General features: G+C 55.5%; 2 protein-coding genes across 8 annotated transcripts in view; both read left to right on the top strand.

Annotated features, from left to right (window-relative positions):
• The window catches only part of ENOX2 (ecto-NOX disulfide-thiol exchanger 2), a 32,376-nt gene extending 28,568 nt beyond the window's left edge, over nt 1–3,808 (top strand). For all 6 annotated transcript variants that reach the window (XM_032702458.1, XM_032702455.1, XM_032702457.1 and 3 more), the window contains one exon: nt 1,213–3,808. In XM_032702458.1, the coding sequence (XP_032558349.1) occupies nt 1,213–1,344 (132 nt within the window). In that variant the 3' untranslated portion in view covers nt 1,345–3,808. The remainder of the gene's footprint in view (nt 1–1,212) is intronic.
• Nucleotides 3,809–7,407: 3,599 nt separating this feature from the next.
• ARHGAP36 (Rho GTPase activating protein 36) lies at nt 7,408–17,994 on the top strand. 2 transcript variants are annotated; one of them, XM_032702460.1, is made up of 12 exons: nt 7,408–7,475; nt 7,600–7,751; nt 10,683–10,745; nt 11,759–12,015; nt 12,543–12,738; nt 13,264–13,319; nt 13,780–13,930; nt 14,441–14,589; nt 15,512–15,682; nt 16,804–16,901; nt 17,064–17,156; nt 17,829–17,994. In XM_032702460.1, the coding sequence occupies exons 2-12, from the start codon at nt 7,637–7,639 to the stop codon at nt 17,965–17,967; spliced, it is 1,488 nt and encodes a 495-aa protein (XP_032558351.1). In that variant the 5' UTR covers nt 7,408–7,475; nt 7,600–7,636; the 3' UTR covers nt 17,968–17,994. The 2 variants fall into 2 exon arrangements, with proteins under 2 accessions (XP_032558351.1, XP_032558352.1); XM_032702461.1 differs by lacking the exons at nt 7,408–7,475; nt 7,600–7,751; nt 10,683–10,745; nt 17,064–17,156 and having other exon boundaries at nt 11,088–12,015.
• The last annotated feature ends 149 nt before the right edge of the window (nt 17,995–18,143 follow it).

Raw genomic sequence — 18,143 nt, 5'->3', positions numbered from 1 at the left:
ATTTCATCTTGCTCCTCTGCTGTCCTTTAGTTGTCTTCCCAGGAACAGGAGGCTCAGCAGCAAGGGAATCATCTCTTGGGATTGGAACTTCTGTGCTGCTTGTGTTTCTAACTCAGTGTTTAATTTACCCTGTTCTAAGAAAACACGACTCCCTGGCCTGACTCACTCCAGCCCTACCAAGACAGTGTTAACAATTTATCTCCTCATTCTAGCTTGGAATTTGTCTGTGAGGCCAACAGCTGCCTTTATTTTGGTTTGGAGCTCTTATAAAAATGCCATCATAGCGTTCAGCTGCCTTCTGGCACTTCCTCTTTGGAATCCACAGTGCAGAGCAGGGCTGCTGGAAGTTTCTGCTGCCAGCTTGGGAGAAAAGGCCTGTGCAGAGCCCACTCTTGAACCTCTGCTGTGGCATCAGTCTCCTCTTGCTCCCTGACACTCTGGGCTCTTGTGCCTGCTCCCTTGGAGGATGTTCCTGCTTGTCCTTTGGGTTCCTCATGAGCTCTTCTCTCTCCCTCTTCACTCCTGCAGAAGCTCAAATTAGTTTGGGTGTTATTCTTAATTTCTAGCAGATCTTTGGGCCTGAGGCGAGGCAGGAGGAGAGGGAGTACCTGAAAGTACAACCTGGTTTCTTGAAGCTGCCAGCAGGAAAGGACAAGGAATATCTTTCCCCCTGTTCCCTGCCCATCAGTCTCACCAAGAAGGTCAGCAGAGAGCACAGAAATTAGGATCAAAGGTAGTTTGGAGCCATGAAACAGCCCTTCAGAGGCTATCTGTAGCCCTGAATGGGGCTTGGCAAGGCCTTGGGCTGACAAACTGCCCAAATCACCTGCTCAGGTTCCTTCTCTGCACCGATGCAACCCCACTTGGCTCTGTTGGAGCAGCTCCTGCACCATCAGATGTGTGGGACTTAAAATAAAAAAAGGTAAAAGTGCTCCCTGTTCAGTGACTTAAATACCTGGGAGGTTTAATCCATTATCCACAGGAGAAAAAATCCAGACAGTCCCTTTACCCTGACTTCCAGTGTTCATCCTTGCAGCCGTCTCACCCCAAAGCGGGACAGCAGCGCAACTCACCGTGTCCCAGCATTGTCCCCACGAGTCCAGGGAAAGCCCAGATGAACTTCAGCAATGAAACCATTTGAGTTTGAGTATCTCCAGTCATCACAGGGCTTCCATCTCCATTTTTAGTCATGTTTTCCCTGTGTTCTTACAGATCTGCACGGCGGAAGTGGAAGTTCTCATGACGCGACTCCAGAACACGTTCCGGCAGGAGCTGAGTGGGGTTGGGGCCAGCTTGGAGAAGAGGTGGAAGTTTTGTGGCTTTGATGGGTTGAAAATGACTTGAGCTTTTGACTTAATGCTGAAAACAGCAGGATATGGACACCGAGAAAACCCGGGATGCTGTTCCCCCTGTTCCTGATGATTCCCTCGCACGCTCCATGGCCCCGGGGTACAATGTGTAAGTGAAACAAAGTCTGGAGCCACCACTGGAAGAACCCTCAAGTTCTGCAGCTCCTTTGATCAGTTATTTGTTAATGGGCAAGTGCTGTTCAATATATTTGGGGAAAAAAGCTCCTGCCTGACCCTTTGAAGCCCAGCGTGTCGACTCTGTTCTGCCAATGTTGTATGTATTTGTGTGCCCAAATTCTTCCCCCTCGAGCTTCCTACCAGCAGGAACAGCCATAGACTGTCCTGAAGCAACAACAGAGAGGCATTTTCTGGTTTCTAGATCACCAAAAGGGGAAAAAAAAAAAAAAGGGCATTTTTTAGCCATTTCTATGAATAAAACCCGAGATATGTTTAGATAGAAGATTCCGATGGCTCAGGGCTCTCAGAGCCAAGGAATTGGTTCTTTTTCATGCTGTTTTCCCTGTTAGCAGTTAATTTGAGGTGGGGGCAGAGCCTCTGGGAGCCAGGGGGGGATTCTGGCAGTGCCACTTGTGCTCTGGGTCAATCCGTAACAAATTTCTTACATGGGAAGGGTGTTTTATTTTCTATGGATGTGGGTGGAGCAAAGAAGCTACATCAGCCTGGGTTTTGGTGGTTTTTACCACACGATTCCTCTCCACCCACTTAGCTTTGGAGACCGAGCTACAACCAGCACAGACTTCTCTGCTCCTGAACCTTCCCACCGCTGTTCCTCATGCTCCCAGTGCCTTCCAGGCTCCTCCCCAGCCCTCTGCAGACGTTGGTGAGGTGCAGGGTAACAGCCTGCCCAGATATCCCTGCGGATTTTCCTGCCCTCCAGCAGATCCTCGCTCCCGCCCAGCCTGCTGTCACCTGCAGAGCTTACAGCCATTCCTTGAAGTATTCCCGTTCTGCAGGGCATCCTGACATGTTCCTGTGATGGCAAGTGTCACAGTTTTCCAGCTGCACACTTCCAGCCCCTCCTCTGTTCCCCACACAGTGGCCATTGGTGTAGGTGCCCTTCAGTTGGGCTGTTGATCCCACCACGTTTTTGGGGGAGAAGCCCCAGTTCCTACGTACCTGTTCTTGGGCACTTCCCTGATTTCTGACCCATCCACAGTTCTTGTGTCTTTGCTGCTGGGTGTTCTCCAGCCCCTGTCCCCTGCCATGGCTGAGGTGCTGCCCACATGAGCACAGGGACACTTCAGGTGTCTCCAGCACGGAGCAAACACCTGGTGTTGAAACCAACCCCTCACCAAAAACCCCAAAATCTGCTGATGATGTTGGGCTCGGAGTCAAGTATTGACCTGCTGGCCCTGCCTGTTCCTCCCCTCGTCATTCCCTGCAACTGGAAGGATAGAGGAGGGCAATACCTGTGCTCCTGATCCCTTAGCCCTGAAGTTTCTCTGGATCCCTCAGACTTCTTCCTGCAACTTCACCCTCTAACCCAGTTGAACTGTCATCCTTGTTGTTGCTTCTGCTGGCAGAGCCTGGTACCGGTTCTCCCGAGGTGCTGGGGGAGCTGGGATGGTCCTGGAAGAGACACATCTATTGTCCCCCTGTCCCTTGGGGTCAGCCAGGTGGAGAGAGGACAGGGTGCTGTGTGCTCAGTGAGACTGTCCCTGGGAAAATCAGGGAAGAAACTCCAGAACCAGGACTGTTTCAGAGCTCTGAGTGCCTGGAGCACACCGGAGCTGGGGCAGACATGACATCAGTGGGATGAGTGGGCCCGGGGGCTGGATCTAACCCAGGGTGGGAGCTCACGCAGCACAAGGACTTGCTGGGTCCCAGCCTCTGTCAGCTGCAGGGTGGGAGCTGGGATAGGGATGGGCCACCCTGGGAGGCCAGAGCCCCCTCCTGTGGGGCTGGGAGGACTGGGGCTGTCAGGGGGTTGTTCCTGGGGGCAGCAGGAAGGGGCAGAGCCAGGACCTACAGAGCAATGGCTGATGCTGTGGAAGCAAGTCAGGGCCAGAGCAGTTGTGGGGTCCTGCTGCCTCCCCTCTCCGGTCTTTCCCTACCAGGGCCCTTTCAGAGGGACTGAGGTTTCCCCCAGGAGAAATCCACCCTGCAGATGGGCTCCCTGGCCAGCAGGGAGGCAGGTGAGGTGCCACTGCAGGTGCCAAACGCTCTCTGTCTTCAGGGAGAGCTTGGAGTGGTCACCCCTGGAACTGGGGTAACAGTGAGAGCCCTGCCCACAGCCTGCTTGGGTGCAGGGGTGGGTGACAGGGACCTTCCCATTGGGACCAGGCTGCTCCCAGGTGGGCTGTCGCTCTCTCTGCTCCTGACACCCAGTGCTTGCAGATGGAGCAGATGAAGACCCTTTAAAAGAATGTTCTGGATAGTTGTGTCCCTGCAGATGATTGCTGTATTTTTAAGGAATAAACATTTTTTTAATGGGCAAATCTTGGCCCTGCTGCTTCCGTTGTTTTGTCTGGTGTTTGTTGCCTGCCAGGGAAGAGGAGGGGCTCCATCCCAGGTCCTCTGCCATGCTCCATCCCAAGTCTTCCACCACCATGGGGCTTCACCTTGTGAGTGTTGAGAGCTCCCTGCTTCCTCTGCAGCCTCTCTGATGATGTCTTTCCCTGGGCAGTGAATTTGGGATTCATGACCTTTCCTCCCTCAGAGCAGCTGGACTTTGCAGATTGTGGCAGTGTCGGGGTGGATGTGGCTCAGCAGCACCAGTTTATACTGGTGACAAGGACGGGCAGTGAGGTGATGGCAGAGAAAACAGAACTGGGCAGCCCACCCCAGGGTGCAGCCACCTCTGGAGGGGGTTCTGGGCCGTGGCTGTGTGTTTGGGAGGAAGCTACAAATGGGGCTGTGGCCTCAAAATGGAGCTGCCTTGGGGAAGGGAGCTGGTGGTGACTGGTGGCTGCTGGACAGGGAGAGCCAGAGATCCCTCGGGCAGCAGGAAGGGCAGAGCAGGGGCCCAAACAAGCAGGAGCTGTCAAGGGTGAAAGGGAGCCTCCCCTCCTGGGGAATGATGCTCTGGAGATGCAGAGCTGGCATGTGTTGCCCAGAGAAGCTGGGGCTGCCCCATCCCTGGAACTGTTCCAGACCAGGTTGGATGGGGCTTGGAGCAACCCGGGACAGTAGAAGGTGTCCCTGTCCATGGCAGGGGGTGGGATGAGATGAGCTTTAAGGTCCCTTCCAACCCAAGCCACTCCACGATCATCACCAGGTCTTGGCTGTGGTCCCCAGGGCGCTCGTGGGTGTGTTAGCAGGCAAGGAGGTGCCAATTTTGGGTGTTAACACATATTTTGTGGGTCGCTGTAGGTTTGTGAGGCTCTCCAGGGTCTGTAACCCCCCGGGGACAACCTGTGAGCTGTAGATCCATCCTGTCAGGCCTGGGAGCTCCTCAGTGCCAGTGCTCTGCAGGGACTCTGCAGTCCCCCAGGCCCATGGTGGGTGTGGAGGGCATCCCTGTGCCCTGCCTGTGCCAGACTCCTCTGGAGACACGATCACTGGGAAGATGCCGTGATGGAGCAGTGGGAAGGTCTGCATGGAGAGCTGAAGTGGAAACCATCTGCTTGGCCCACACTGACCAGTCCAGGCAGCACATTCCCAGTTCAGGTTCCACCTGCTGGAACAGCCAGCGCTCCGGTGGGTGTCCTGGTGCAAATGGATGGGAAAGCTCAGGATGGAAAGGATTGAGCAATGGTCGGTCCCTGCCAAGGCACAGTGTCCGGCGTGGGAAGCGCGGCTCCTTCCATCTAACCCTGCCCTCTCTCCACACACTGCTTCTGGCTCTCGTTTCTTTTGGCAGAAAATTCACATTCTCATCCACCCTCTCCTCCTCTCGGCTGTGGCGGCTCCTCTCCAGCACTTCCCTGCTTCTCCTCCTGCCTGTGGGCTGGGAAGGGACCCCAGAGCCAGCGTCTGGGGTCTCCACAGAGTGGAGACGCTGCTGTGAAAGGAAGGAAGAGGCAGGAGCTCCAAGAGCTGCTGGTCCTGCTGTGAGAGGACACAGGGAAGGTAAATGTGGGCCCTTTTTTCCAGCTGGGAAGAGAGAAACTTTGCTGCTGAAACTGGCAGAGCAGCCACAAATCCTTGGGAATGGAAGGGGTGGCTTGACTGAGCTTCTCCCCATGAGATTCCATAAGGAAGCCTTACTGCTCTTTTCGAGTCAGTGAGATTCCTGTTCTGGCATCCCCCTGTGAAGGAGGATTTGTGGGGCTCTGGCTTTGCCCCTGCTGTGAGCAGCATTTCCCTTCCTGCGGGGAGCCCTGGTGCCTGTCCAGGCTGAGGGAGCCCCACAGGGCTCTGCAGGGATCACCCACCCCTGTCCCCAGCAGGGACACCCACAGAGCTGCTGCTCCACCGGGCTGGGAGTGCTTTTCCCCATTTCACCTGTTCCCAGGGCATAAACCCGCAGCTGGGGCAAGAAGCAGGGGCAGGTGTTTGGGGTTAACTCCTGAAGGATGAATTTTGGGAGCACCAGCGGTGGGGGCACATCACTGGGCTCTTCTCACGGCGCCTGCGGTCGGGCAGATAAGCAGCAGCCTGTCCGGACTTCTCCTTCCTGCCTTCTCCTTCCTGCCTTCCCTCCGCTGCTCCCTCTCCCAGCCGGGATTCCTTCTCCTCCTCACCCCGCGGCAGCCGCATCCTCCGGGACTCCGCTCAGTCAGGGGCTGTGCCTGTGGGCTCTGCCGGAGCGCGGAGCTTCGCCTGCACGAAGGTAATTCCCTTCGGGGGTGTCTCTCCGGGGATTTGTCCGTCCGTCCAGCTGCAGTGGAGCTGCTCTGTCCTGCCAGGAGCTCCCGACGGGCAGCGCTGCTGCTCCTCCTTCGCTGCAGATGTGGCAGAGGCGCAGGAGCTGTCCCTGGCACACGGAGATGCTCTCAGCTGTCACAGACAAGGTGTCACCTGTGCCCTCCCCAGCCGGGCTGTCCCAGGGGAGCAGGATGGGAGTTAAAAAAAACCCCTATATGCATTTATTTTACTCTGCCAGAGAGCAGGGTTAGATGAGATATTGGGAAGGAATTCTTCCCTGTGAGGTTGGGAAGGCCCTGGCACAGGTTGCCCAGAGAAGCTGTGGCTGCCCCATCCCTGGATGTGTTCCAGGCCAGGTTGGACAGGGCTTGGAGCAAGCTGGTCTAGTGGAAGGTGTCCCTGCCCACGGCAGGGGGTGGGACTGGATGGGCTTTAACGTCTCTTCCAACCCAAACCAGCTTGGGATGCTGTGATGTAGCTGAATTTCCTTTCTCTTGTGCCCTTTCTGACAAGCTCCAAACAACTGTTTTATATTTATTTCCTTCTTAAATTTATGTAACTTTCTAAATACCTCAAGGAATTGAAATTGAAAACCCGGCCAAAAAGAACCAGCCCCAGGGGCTTGGGGGTGGCCAGCACTGTGCTGGGGCTGACACGGGAGACCTGTCCCGTTCCTGGGTGTCTCACCCTCATCCCTGGAGACTTCCAGGCGTGTATTTTTCATTCCTACCTCAAATCCTCTTTGGGGAGGCTCCATTCACAGCCTGTACTCCGCCCTCGGGCCTGTTTTCCGTCTGCTGTCGTTGCTCTTTGGACCGTGCCGGGCTGTGCCGGGTGCCAGGCCTGTGGCACAGGAGGCACCGGGCTGGAGGCACCCAGGTCAGTGTGGGGTGAGGAGCCACGTCCCTGTATGGGCTCTCCTGGAGGCTGCACACAACAGGGAGGGCTCCCCAAAGGTGTGGGAGAGGGGATGGGGTGTTGGTGTGGGGCTGTGGGCTGTGGTCCAGCCTGTGCTGGGGGTAAAGGGAGATCTGGTGACGTGCAGTTGAGATTTACAAGAGGTGAATCATAGAATCATGGAATTGTTTGTCTTGGGAGGGACCTCAAAGCTCATCTCGTTCCATGCAGGCACACCTTCCACTGTCCCAGGTTGCTCCAAGCCCTGTTCAACCTGGCCTTAGACACTTCCAGGGATGGGGCAGCCACAGTTTGTGCCTCATATATCTTTCAGGGAAGAATTTCTCCCTAATATCCAGTCTAAATCTCTTCCTTTGATGCCTCCAAGGCCCTTGCTTGGAAAGTCAAAGTGGGATGGTGTGTCCAGGGCACCTGCAGCCCCTCTGGCTCTTCAGAGAGGTGATGGAGGGACAAGTGTCTCCTGCAGAGACTCCCTGGGCTGTTTCCAGCAGCTTCTCTCCAAAAGCTGGCATCCCTGCCGTGTGCTCCTGACTCTTTTATTTCACACATGTGTGTTTTCCAGAGGACCTTTGTCTGGGCTGCTGTGCCAGGCCCCTGGGATGCAGCCCGTGGCCCTGCAGAGCCTGTCGGAGCTGGAAAGGGCCAGTCTGCAGGAGCTCGCACTGTACCGGCTGCAGGAGAAGCTGCTCGTGGGGGATCTCAGCCTGGACAGAGGTACAGGGTGGGAGAGAGGGGAGAGGGTGGGAGAGGACGGAAACTAAGGCCCCAGGAGGGCTGAGGCTGAGCCATTAATGGTGCACGTCCCCACTCCAGTCTGCGGGATGATGGTTACGGAAAGACATTTGTGACACATTTTGGTCCATTTTGTTTTTCATTCCTGCTTTGGTCTGAGCCCCAGGGGCTCAATCAGCCTTTGGAAGGGGTTTGCATGTCCACAGGAGTGTGAGAATGTGACCCTGCCCGTGTCTGCCTCCCATCTCCCCCTAACCCAAACCAGATGTGACGGCTTGGCGAGGTCCCCACTGGGATTGCCTGAGTGCCGCTGGGTTGGGACAGGCTTTGCTGTTTGGATCCACATCCAGCACAAATTCCCAGTGCTGGGAAGGGGCTTATGTGAGACTGGAAGACGCGCTGGGAGATTAATGGGTGGATAAATTTAGGAGCTCCACAGGGACTGAGCATAGAGGCCCTGTCGGGGTTCCCAGGGCTGCCTGTGTCCCCCAACGTCCTCACAGCAAACTCAGTGAGCTGGGCTTCCACTGACTCCTTCCCACGTTTACTTGTTACCCCCTTGATGTGCCTCCTCTGCCCTGGGCCGTATTTTGGCATCCCAGCAGGGCAGGGGGTGCCTCCAGCTCACCACCTCTGGGGTCATGGGGTACCAGCAGAGGGAGCTCAGAGTTTCCAGTCCCCCCGTCACTTCAGCAGGGCTGTCACCAGTACCAGGGCAGCTGGGGCTGGGACCTCCCAAGGATGGAGTCCCTGCAGTCTCTGGGGAGCTCTCCCAGGGATGGAGCATTTCCCAATGCCCAGCCTCATCCTGGGCAGCAAGTGACACCCGAGTTTGGTTTCCTGTCTTAATTACTATTGGTAAGGTTTCATGCCATGAAATGAAACTTCATTCATGAAATGGCTTCAAGAAGAGTCCAACAAAGTTCCCCTCTCCCTCCCAGAGCTCCAGTTGCTCCAGGGCTGCAGCAACAGTCCCTGAGGGACTTCGACCACAAACATCCTGGTTCTTTTTATATTTCATTTTATTTTGGGCTGTTGTGATCCCATTTGCAGTGACACCCTGCAGCAGTGGCTTCTCTAGGGACTAGTGCAGTACCAACCCCCCCCCCCCCCCAGTATTTCCTTCCTGGATGGTTAATGTGCTGCTGGATAATTTTTTTGGCTTCTACACTCATGTTCCTCATTCCAGCTGTCACAACTTTCCTCTAAATCTTACAAAATAACCCAAACAACTAGATATAATCTGTTCCTATGAAGAGAATTCCTTAGGAATGAGGAGCACGAGCCAGAATAGGGTGATGGTGGATGAGGGGAAGGCTGTGGATGTGTCTACCTGGACTTCAGCAAAGCCTTTGATACCATCTCCCACAGCATACTCCTGAAAAAGCTGCAGCCACAGCTTGGACAGGGGCACCCTGTGCTGGATTGGGAACTGGCTGGAGGGCTGGACCCAGAGGGTGGTGGGGATGGAGCTGCATCCAGTTGGGATCTGGTCACCAGTGGTGTCCCCAGGGATCAGTGTTGGGCCCAGTTCTGTTTAATGTCTTTATTGATGATCTGGATGAGGGGATTGAGTCCATAGATGAGGGGATTGAGTCCATCGTCAGCAAATTTGTGGCTGACACCAAGTTGAGGGGGAGTGTTGATGTGCTGGAAGGCAGGAGGGCTCTGCAGAGGGACCTGGCCAGGCTGGATCCATGGGCTGATTCCAAGGGGATGAGGTTCCACAAGGCCAAGGGCCGGGTCCTGCCCTTTGGCCACAACAACCCCCGGCAGCTCCAGGCTGGGCCAGAGGGGCTGGAGAGCAGCCAGGCAGGAAGGGAGCTGGGAGTGGGGATGGACAGGGAGCTGAACAGGAGCCAGAGTGTGCCCAGGGGGACAAGAGGGCTGATGGATCCTGGCTTGTATCAGGAACAGTGTGGCCAACAGGTCCAGGGAGGTGATTCTGCCCCTGGACTCAGCGCTGGTGAGGCCACCCCTGGAGTGCTGTGTCCAGCTCTGGGCCCTCAGCTCAGGAAGGACATTGAGGGGCTGGAGCAGGTCCAGAGGAGAGGAGCAACAAGGCTGGGGAAGGGACTGGAGCACAAGTCCTATGAGAAGAGGCTGAGGGAGCTGGGGCTTTTCAGCCTGGAGAAGAGGAGGCTCAGGGGAGACCTCCTCACTCTCTGCAACTCCCTGACAGGAGGGGGGACCCAGGGGGGGGTTGGTCTCTTCTCCCAGGCAACTATGTAAGACAAGAGGGCTCGGTCTTCAGCTGTGCCAGGGGAGGTTTAGGTTGGATATTAGGAAGAAATTCTTTCCAGAGAGGGTGATCAGGCATTGGAATGGACTGCCCAGGGAAGTGGTGGATTCTTTGTCCCTGGAGGTGTTTAAGGTGAAACTGGATGTGGCATCAGTGCCATGGGCTGGGAACCACAGTGGTAGTGGATCAAGGGTTGGACTTGATGATCTCGGAGGTCCCTTCCAACCCAGCTGATTCTATGATTCTATGTGTTCTCGAAGGATTTAAGGTATGCAGTGACTGAGTTGTCAGTTCACTGCTGCTGGATGTGCAACATGGGAGTCCTCCAGACCAGGATAGGATAGGTGATGGTGTTTTGTCCAACTTTATATGTCTGTGCCCTCTAAAACATTCCCAAAAGTCTTTCTGGGCCACATTCCTCCTGTAGTGCCACGGGGTCCTGGTACCTGAGTGCCAGTCCCTCCATCCCTTCACCTGAGGAGGATGATGCCCATCCCCAGGACTGTTCCCCAGCCATCCCATGGGGCTCATGGATCCCTCAGGGCTGTGGCCATCACCACAACGTCCCCACATCCAGAGGCTCCAGAGAGACAGGTGTCTGTGAGGAGAGCCCATGCTGAACCAGCCCCATGATCCTGGTGCTGAACCTTCACCTTCTCTTCTCCTCCTAGATGGACCCAAAGGCAGTAAATCCATCCGGCAGAAGCTGGAGAGCTTCTCAAAGGAGAGGAAAGGTGAGCAGCCTCCCCTTTTCCTGGGGTTTGGTCCCTGCTCTCAAGTGGAATTGGTGATTTTTGGTGGGGTGGGTTGGGAGGTGCCTGAATCCAGCAGGTTGCTTCATCCCAGGTTGTTTTGCTGGTTTTGGAGTGAGGTGGAACAGCACGAACGTGACGGAGCCTGGAAGGATGGAATATGTGTGCACATAAACGTGCATTTTCAAGCTGTTTATAAATGTTGCATGTAAATGTTTCTATCTGCCCATTTTGCCCCAGTCTCGCTGCTTCCAGTTCCATTTTATCATCCCTTGAAGGATTTCAGTGACAGCCCTGGGGAACCCAGAATCCTAGAGCAGAGCCACGCAGGAATGAGCTTCCCCACACCAGTACAAAGCCAACTCAAGGAAACTGTTGAAATTATTGTCTCATATTTTACTAAATGGATTTGTGGCTTGTGCTCCCAGGGTAGTACAGAGTCTGGAGGTGAGGAGAGCTCTCCTTGTCAGAGGGATGGAGAGGGACAGTTATTTGGGAAGAATACCACTAATACCAAGGCTGTTCTATGTCAGCAGATGTAGCTGAGACAAACCCTGTAGAAAACTGGAAGGTTAGAATTTGGGAAGAATCTTTTGGTTTGGATATTTGTGGTGATTTATGGAGTCTTTGCTTCATAGGTACCATGGCATCTTCATGGAGTTGGAACCAGTAATATGAAAGAAAGCCCAGGAAAAACTGGGACAGGCTCCAACAGGCTCTCTGATGGAGACCAGTTTTCCTTCCCAGCTCCCCTGTGTCTCTTTCCTCTTCCTCCAGCATCCCATTTCCCATGCCATGCCCTCCCTGCTCAGATCTCTGGCACTCAGGGTCCCACCACACAGTGCCCTGGTGCTTTCCAGGGGCAGCAGCCTCCTCCGGGTTAGCCTGGGCCCTTGGGAATGCTCTTCCCACCTGCTCCTGGGGGCGGGAAACCTGGACTGAGTGCAGCTCCCTCCCCAGTGATGCTTTTCCCTTTCTCCCGTGTTGTTCCCCAGACTGCTCTCCTCACACCTTCGGGATCCCACTCTCCCAGGTCATTGCCAACGACCGCACCCACCGGCAGCTCCAGGAAGCCGTGGGGAAGAGTCGCCGGCTCTGCCTGGAGGTGGAGGCCACGGTGACCAGGTTTCGGGCTCAGAGGCAGAAGAAATCTGGGATGGGCCCAAGCTGTGTCCGAGCACCTGATGGGGGCTTCCCAGAGGAGCCGCTTTCCCCAACTCTTCCGGACAAGAGCTTCTGGAGCCAGCGAAGGGTACGGTCCCAAAACGGGCTGTGATGGTGCTGTAGGATGGGGGGGTCTGAATTCAGCAAGAAATGGGGTTTTCCTGGGGTTTTTCTTAACAAATTTAAGTCAGTCGTGCTCCAAGCAGGGCTGGTCCCAGGTTGCCCTCAGGGAAATGAGGATGGCCCTGCTCCCCCTGGAGAGGGACTGTGAGAGGTGGGAGGATCTTCACCAGCTGAGCTCTTACTGAGCCAGGGTTACCAGGAGGACCTTTCAGGGTCAGGAGGGTCGGTTTATATCAGATATGGAGAAGAAATTCTCCCCTGTGAGGGTGAGGAGGCCCTGGCATAGGTTGTTCAGAGAAGCTGTGGCTGCCCCATCCCTGGAAGTGTCCAAGGCCAGGTTGGATGGGGCTTGGAGCAACCTGGGACGGTGAAGATGTCCTTGCCCATGGCAGGGGGTGGAATGGGATGCTGCCTTTTCCCACAAACCTCTGAGGTGGCAGTGAGCACTGGGATGTGTGGGGTCATTCCTGCCACCCCTCTGCTCCATCCCAGGGGGCCATGTCCGTGGATTCCATCACCGACCTGAGTGACAACGCGTCCAAGCTGCTGGAGGCACTGCAGCTCTCACACCCCCACGAGCTGGACCCACGGAGAGTCCTGGGCAAGAAGAAGATGCTGAGCCTCAACCCCATCACCTGGCAGGTCCCACGGATCGTGGACAGGTGCTGCACACACATTGAGATGCACGGTAAGGGCGTGGGTGCCTCCAGCAGGTCCCATGAGAGGCAGGAAAAACCCACTGTGTGGTGGGCTGGGACATTCCAGCCTGGCCATTCCCCAGAGTGGTTTAGAGGGCATGGATTTGTTTGAAGGTTGGATCTGATGATCTTGGAGGTCTTTTCCAACCTTAAATGATTCCACAATTCTGGGGGCAGACCACGCTCCCAAAGAGCCACTTGTGGAGAGTCCTCTGGGCTGGAAGCTGCATCAGAAGGGAATGTCACTGTGTGTATCAGTGACCATGTCTGGTGCCTTAACTCCCACTGCACATCCAGGCCCTCCCTCAGAGCAACTGTAGGGATGAGCTCTCCTCCCTTGCCTACAGACAATCCCAGAAAATCTCGCAGCTCCACAACCTTTCCTTTTCCCCACGCTGCCTGGAGAGGGAAGGGTGCACACGAGAACCTCTGCTACGGTGCTGAGGTGCTCCCAGGACCAGCTGGGGTGGCAGGGATCTGTGGGGATGCACAGCACTAACCTGCCTGTCTCCCAGGTCTCCAAACAGTGGGAATCTTCCGTGTTGGGAGCTCCAAGAAAAGAGTTCAGCAGGTAAAGGGAGACTTTTACTGCGTCCTCGTGGCCATACCACATCCAAAGGTCAGAGGCTTGTATGGATGGGGATGAATAGAACAGGCACTGGTGTGGAGAGGTCTGAAACATCCCAGGCACATGCTGGATCACAGGCAGCCTAGGTCCTGCTGCTGGGTCCTTCTTCCAGCCAGGAGACCAGTCCAGCTCCTTCCCTCCAGCCTATCTTTGGCAGATGAGCCTCCATCCCCTGGTTGGCACTTCAGAGCCAAGGGCTCCATCTGGTCCCATGGCCCATCCAAAGGGCAGCAGAAGGCTATTGGGCTCTGACACACCTTTTTGGGGTGCCCTGCTTTGGGGGGACATTGGGAGTAGCTGACCCTCATATCCTGCCATGGCAGTGGCCCTCCTGACAGGATGACTCCTCCAAAGAGTAAGAACTGACCGTTGCATTATTCTTTTCATCTCTTCCATCTCTAAGCTGAGGGAGGAGTTTGACCAAGGGCTGGATGTTTTTTTGGATGAGCATCAAAGTGTTCATGATGTGGCTGCTCTGCTCAAAGAGTTTCTTCGGGATATGCCGGATTCCCTGATTCCCAGAGAGCTCTATGGAGCCTTCCTCAGCACAGCCAGTGAGTACCTGCAGAGCAGAGACTGCACAGAGTCATGGAATGGGTTAGGTTGGAAGGGACCTTAAAGCCCATCTCATTCCAGCCCCCTGCTGTGGGCAGGGACACCTTCCACTGTCCCAGGTTGCTCCAAGCCCCATCCAACCCGGCCTTGGACACTTCCAGGGATGGATCCTTCCTCACCACCCTCCTTTTCCAAAACCACTGGACAATGATGGGATGGGTGACATGCTGCCTGGCACTGCCATGGGCAGTTACTCTCATCTGTGGGTTTGGGGGATTTTTTTTAAAATTGGATTATAATAATCCCTCTGGACCAGGACAGTCTTTGACTGTGGGGCTGTGTGATACACAACACCATCATATCACAGCCCTTGCTGGGGTCTCTCATCCCATGGGATGAAGGATGGGACACCAGCCTGGCTTCCTCCCGAGCTCTTTCCCGTGGGTGTAGAGGAGGGCTGGAAGTGCCTGGTGGGCTGGAATCCTCACTAACAGCTGCTCTCTGCCCAGCCATGGAGGGGCCAGCACAGCTGGATGCCCTCCAGCTGCTGCTCTTCCTGCTGCCCCCCTGCCACAGTGACACCCTGCACCGGCTCCTGCGCTTCCTCGGAGAGGTGGCCCGGCACGCCGAGCGCTCCTGGGATGCCGACGGCCGGGAGGTGAGGCTGATCCAAAGGGAACCACTGCACGGGGAAGGGGTGCTCAGGCTGCAGTGGTTAGAACAGAGCAGAGCTGCTGCAGGCCTAGGTGAACCCTCTGGAAAAACCAAATCCATCACAGAATCGTTTAGGTTGGAAAAGCCCTCCAGGATCACCAAATCCAACCTGTGACTGATCACCTGGGTGACCTTGTCACCCAGACCGGAGCACTAAGGGCCACATCCAGGTGTTCCTCCAGTCCATCTGCAGGGATGGGGACTCCACCACCTCCCTGGGCAGCCCCTTCCAATGCCTGACAACCCTTTCAGTGAAGAAATTCCTCCTGATGTCCAGCCTGAACCTCCCCTGGCACAGCTTGGGGCTATGTCCTCTTGTCCTGTCAAGACAGGATGAATCCCATGTCCACAACAGGCCTGTGTGGCTCAGGCTGGCTCAGAGATTTTCAGGGTGCCAAAAACCCCAGAGAGACCTGGCTGTGTGTCCATAGGCAGCGCAAGGGGCATTTTTTGTGGACTAATTCTGGTTTCCCACCTCCCAGTTCCATGAAGTCACTTGTGTGACTGTATGTTGAGGTTGATTTTGATTTCTCTGGACAGCTCCGAGTCTCTCCATGATTCAGGTGCTGGTTTTGTCCCCTAATGGGAGATGATACGGAAATATTGATCCTTGGTAGGGGCTGGGAATGTGGGACATGTGGGAATGGAGGCCCTGACGCAAGGAGGGGATGAGCGTGTGCTTCAGCACCTCACACCCTTTGTGCTGGTCCTGACACCAGCTCAGAGAGGACCAAACTGGACCCAGACCATCACCCCAGCCCCACCCACCAGCTCATGTTCCTGCCCTGGGGTGGGTGACAATATCCTGGGACATCCCATGCTGGTACTTCCATAGTCCTCAGTTTCCCTTTGTGCTTCCTTGCTAGGTTCCTGGGAATAAAATGACAGTTTCAAACCTGGCCACAGTCTTTGGTCCCAACATCCTGCAGAAGGAGAAGCCTGGAGAGAAAGACGCCGGTGCCCTGAACTTTGAGGACAGCGCTACCATAATCCTGGTGCTCCAGAGGCTGATCGAGCACCACCAGGCCCTGTTCATGGTGGGTGAGGCTCCTCAGGGCAGCATCTCCAGACCTCCCTTCCCTCTGAACTCTCCCAGTGGCAGCAGAGCAAGGGGGTGTTCACAGCCCTGCCCAGGAGCAGGTGACTCTAGTTGGCTTTGGGAACATGGTTCATTCCTCACGGTGTAAATATGGATTTAGGATGGCTTGATTTAGGTGCCATCGTAAGGGCACAGCTGAGGGTTGTGCTGTGGAGGTCCCCTCTTCTCTGGCACCTCCCACCCTGGTGACATCTGACTGAGCTCCTCTGGGACAGGGAACATCTGGCCAACAGCAGGGGTGGCATCTGGGGGCTGTTTCTCCTCCAGGCTCCCAGTGAGGGGGGAAAGAAGTTGAAAAATGGGAGAGCCTAGAACAGGGAAGGAGCTGGAAGAGGATGGCATGGGGTAGAGTGCCAAAGCCTCAGGCAGGTGTGGGCAAGATGTAACAGCAGGGAGAGCTGGTGAGGGCAGTGAGGGACCACTTCAGATCACTTCAGATCCACTCTTCAGCAGGAGTCAGACAGTGCTCATCTCATACTGGGGGATGCATCGCCCTGGGATTCCCAAAAGCTTCTTTAGAGTCATATAAAGGCTCATATGGGAAGAAGAGAGCTCTGGGCCTCCAGACCAGCCAGATCAGGGCTGCAATCCAGCTGGGCTTTACTTCTTTCCGGGGAGGGGGAGCTGTGACCTCTCCAGGTCCTGTCCCAGGACTGCACCATCATCAGGGGAAGGTTTTTGTCCCTGTCAGAGGTGCCCCTGCTGCACCTTGGTTTGTGCCCATCCTCTGCGATGGGTCTGGCTCCATCCTCTCTCCACCCTCCCACAGGATACTTGCAGGCAACAAGAGCCCCCACAGGCTTATGAGAATGGGACATTTCAGTCAAAAAGCTTCATAGCAATTTTGGGGGTCTGCAGGGAGCCAGAAGACCAGAGTTGCTGGGGGAGAAGCAGGGGCTGAGGTCCTGCAGACCCCGGGAGGTGTGTGGGATGTGACACCAGCATGGTGTGTCCACGACCACGTATTGTCCTGGAGTCCTTCCACTGTCCTCGGCTGCCCCTGCTCATCCTCCTGCCGAGGGGGCCCCCATGAGTGAGTGTGTCCGTGTGTGCCCCCAGGTGTCTCCAGAGATGCAGTGTGACATCCTGAGGAGGCTGTTCCAGACAGATCCCGATGTCATTGACTACCTGCTGCGCAGGAAGTTCCCTGCCGTGCCGTAAGTCCCCACGAGGCTCCTCCCTGCGCGGGGCCAACCCTGCTGATCTTCCTCCAGCCTTCCTCTTCCCTCCACTGCTTCTGCTCATGAACTCCCCAGCAAACGCCCTTCACATCCCAGCTTCACATCAGAGCTCCCTGTTCTCCTTGTTTCCCCCCTCAGGTCCCCTCCAGAGCATCAGAGTCCCTTCTTGTCCAGCCCCCTCCTCTGCTCCTGCCTCTCAGGGTTGCACGCTGATACCTGCTCCATGTTCAGGCTTCTCTAAATATTCTTTGCCCTTGGTGCCCACATTTCTATGCATTTTTTTGCCTTGTCCCTGTGTGGCTGTGCATCCACTTTTAGGCTCTAAGATGGGACAGTCCCACTTTTAGGCTCCAAGATGGGACAGTCCCACTGAGGCTCAGAATTGGAGCTCATGCCCTTCCCTGTGATTAAATACAGTGGGATTAAACATAGATTAAATACCTCGTGTCCCACCATCACAGCACCTAATGCAGGAGGGGGTTTGCTCTCTGGGGTTGGAAGCAGGGGATCTTTGGAAGCAGGGGACACTCAGGAGCCTTTGGTCTCCTGGTAGAGCTGGTGACTCTTCAGCAAACAGGGACTGTCCTGTGTGAGGGGTTTTCCTGGACCACAGGCCACATCCAGGCCAGGTTGGACAGGACTTGAAGCAAGCTGGTCGAGTGGAAGGAGTCCCTGCCCATGGCAGGGAGTTGGACTAGATGGTCTTCAAAGTCCCTTCCAACCCAAACGTTGGATTCTATAATCCATGGTACACTTCCTTGTCTGCCTTCACGTTCCCTTTGGGGCTGTCCAGAGATGGCAGTCTTTGGGATCTTTGGGATCACTGCTAGAGGACATTTGGGAGTGGAGTTGGCAATAGAAGCATTTGCAATTACCATCTCTCTCATTTTTTTGCTTCCTTAGGCACCTGGAGCGCGAGGGTTCCGCAGAGGGCCACTCTCCCTCCGCACTGCCTGGCTGGACACGCAGCCTGGAGAGCAGCTCGGTCTCCTCGGAGCTCTACAGCAACGTCTCATTCCTAAACCTGCACGTTGGCATCTAGTGAGCCCTGGCCAGGCCCTCTGGACAAACTGGGCAGCCTTTCCCAGCAAAAACCAGTCCTCTGCCCCACTTTGGGGGAAAGCCCTGTGCCTGTGCCGTGGGGGTGCGTGTGTGGGGCAGAGCTGTGCTCGGGAGCCACCAGCACGGGCTGTCACCTCCTTGCAGGTCCAAAGCACT

The sequence above is a fragment of the Chiroxiphia lanceolata genome, chromosome 14 (assembly GCF_009829145.1).
Source record: "Chiroxiphia lanceolata isolate bChiLan1 chromosome 14, bChiLan1.pri, whole genome shotgun sequence".
Taxonomy (NCBI): domain Eukaryota; kingdom Metazoa; phylum Chordata; class Aves; order Passeriformes; family Pipridae; genus Chiroxiphia; species Chiroxiphia lanceolata.
This window is presented reverse-complemented; position numbering and strand designations above follow the sequence as displayed.

What these genes read in the sequence shown, in the direction of transcription:
- ARHGAP36 (XM_032702460.1), top strand. Translation starts at nt 7,637, where the DNA reads ATGCAGCCCGTGGCCCTGCAGAGCCTGTCGGAGCTGGAAAGGGCCAGT. An exon ending in CTTCTCAAAGGAGAGGAAAG is followed by an intron (nt 10,746 to 11,758) that starts GTGAGCAGCCTC and finishes GTTGTTCCCCAG; the next exon opens with ACTGCTCTCCTCACACCTTC. An exon ending in AGGAAGTTCCCTGCCGTGCC is followed by an intron (nt 16,902 to 17,063) that starts GTAAGTCCCCAC and finishes TTCCCCCCTCAG; the next exon opens with GTCCCCTCCAGAGCATCAGA.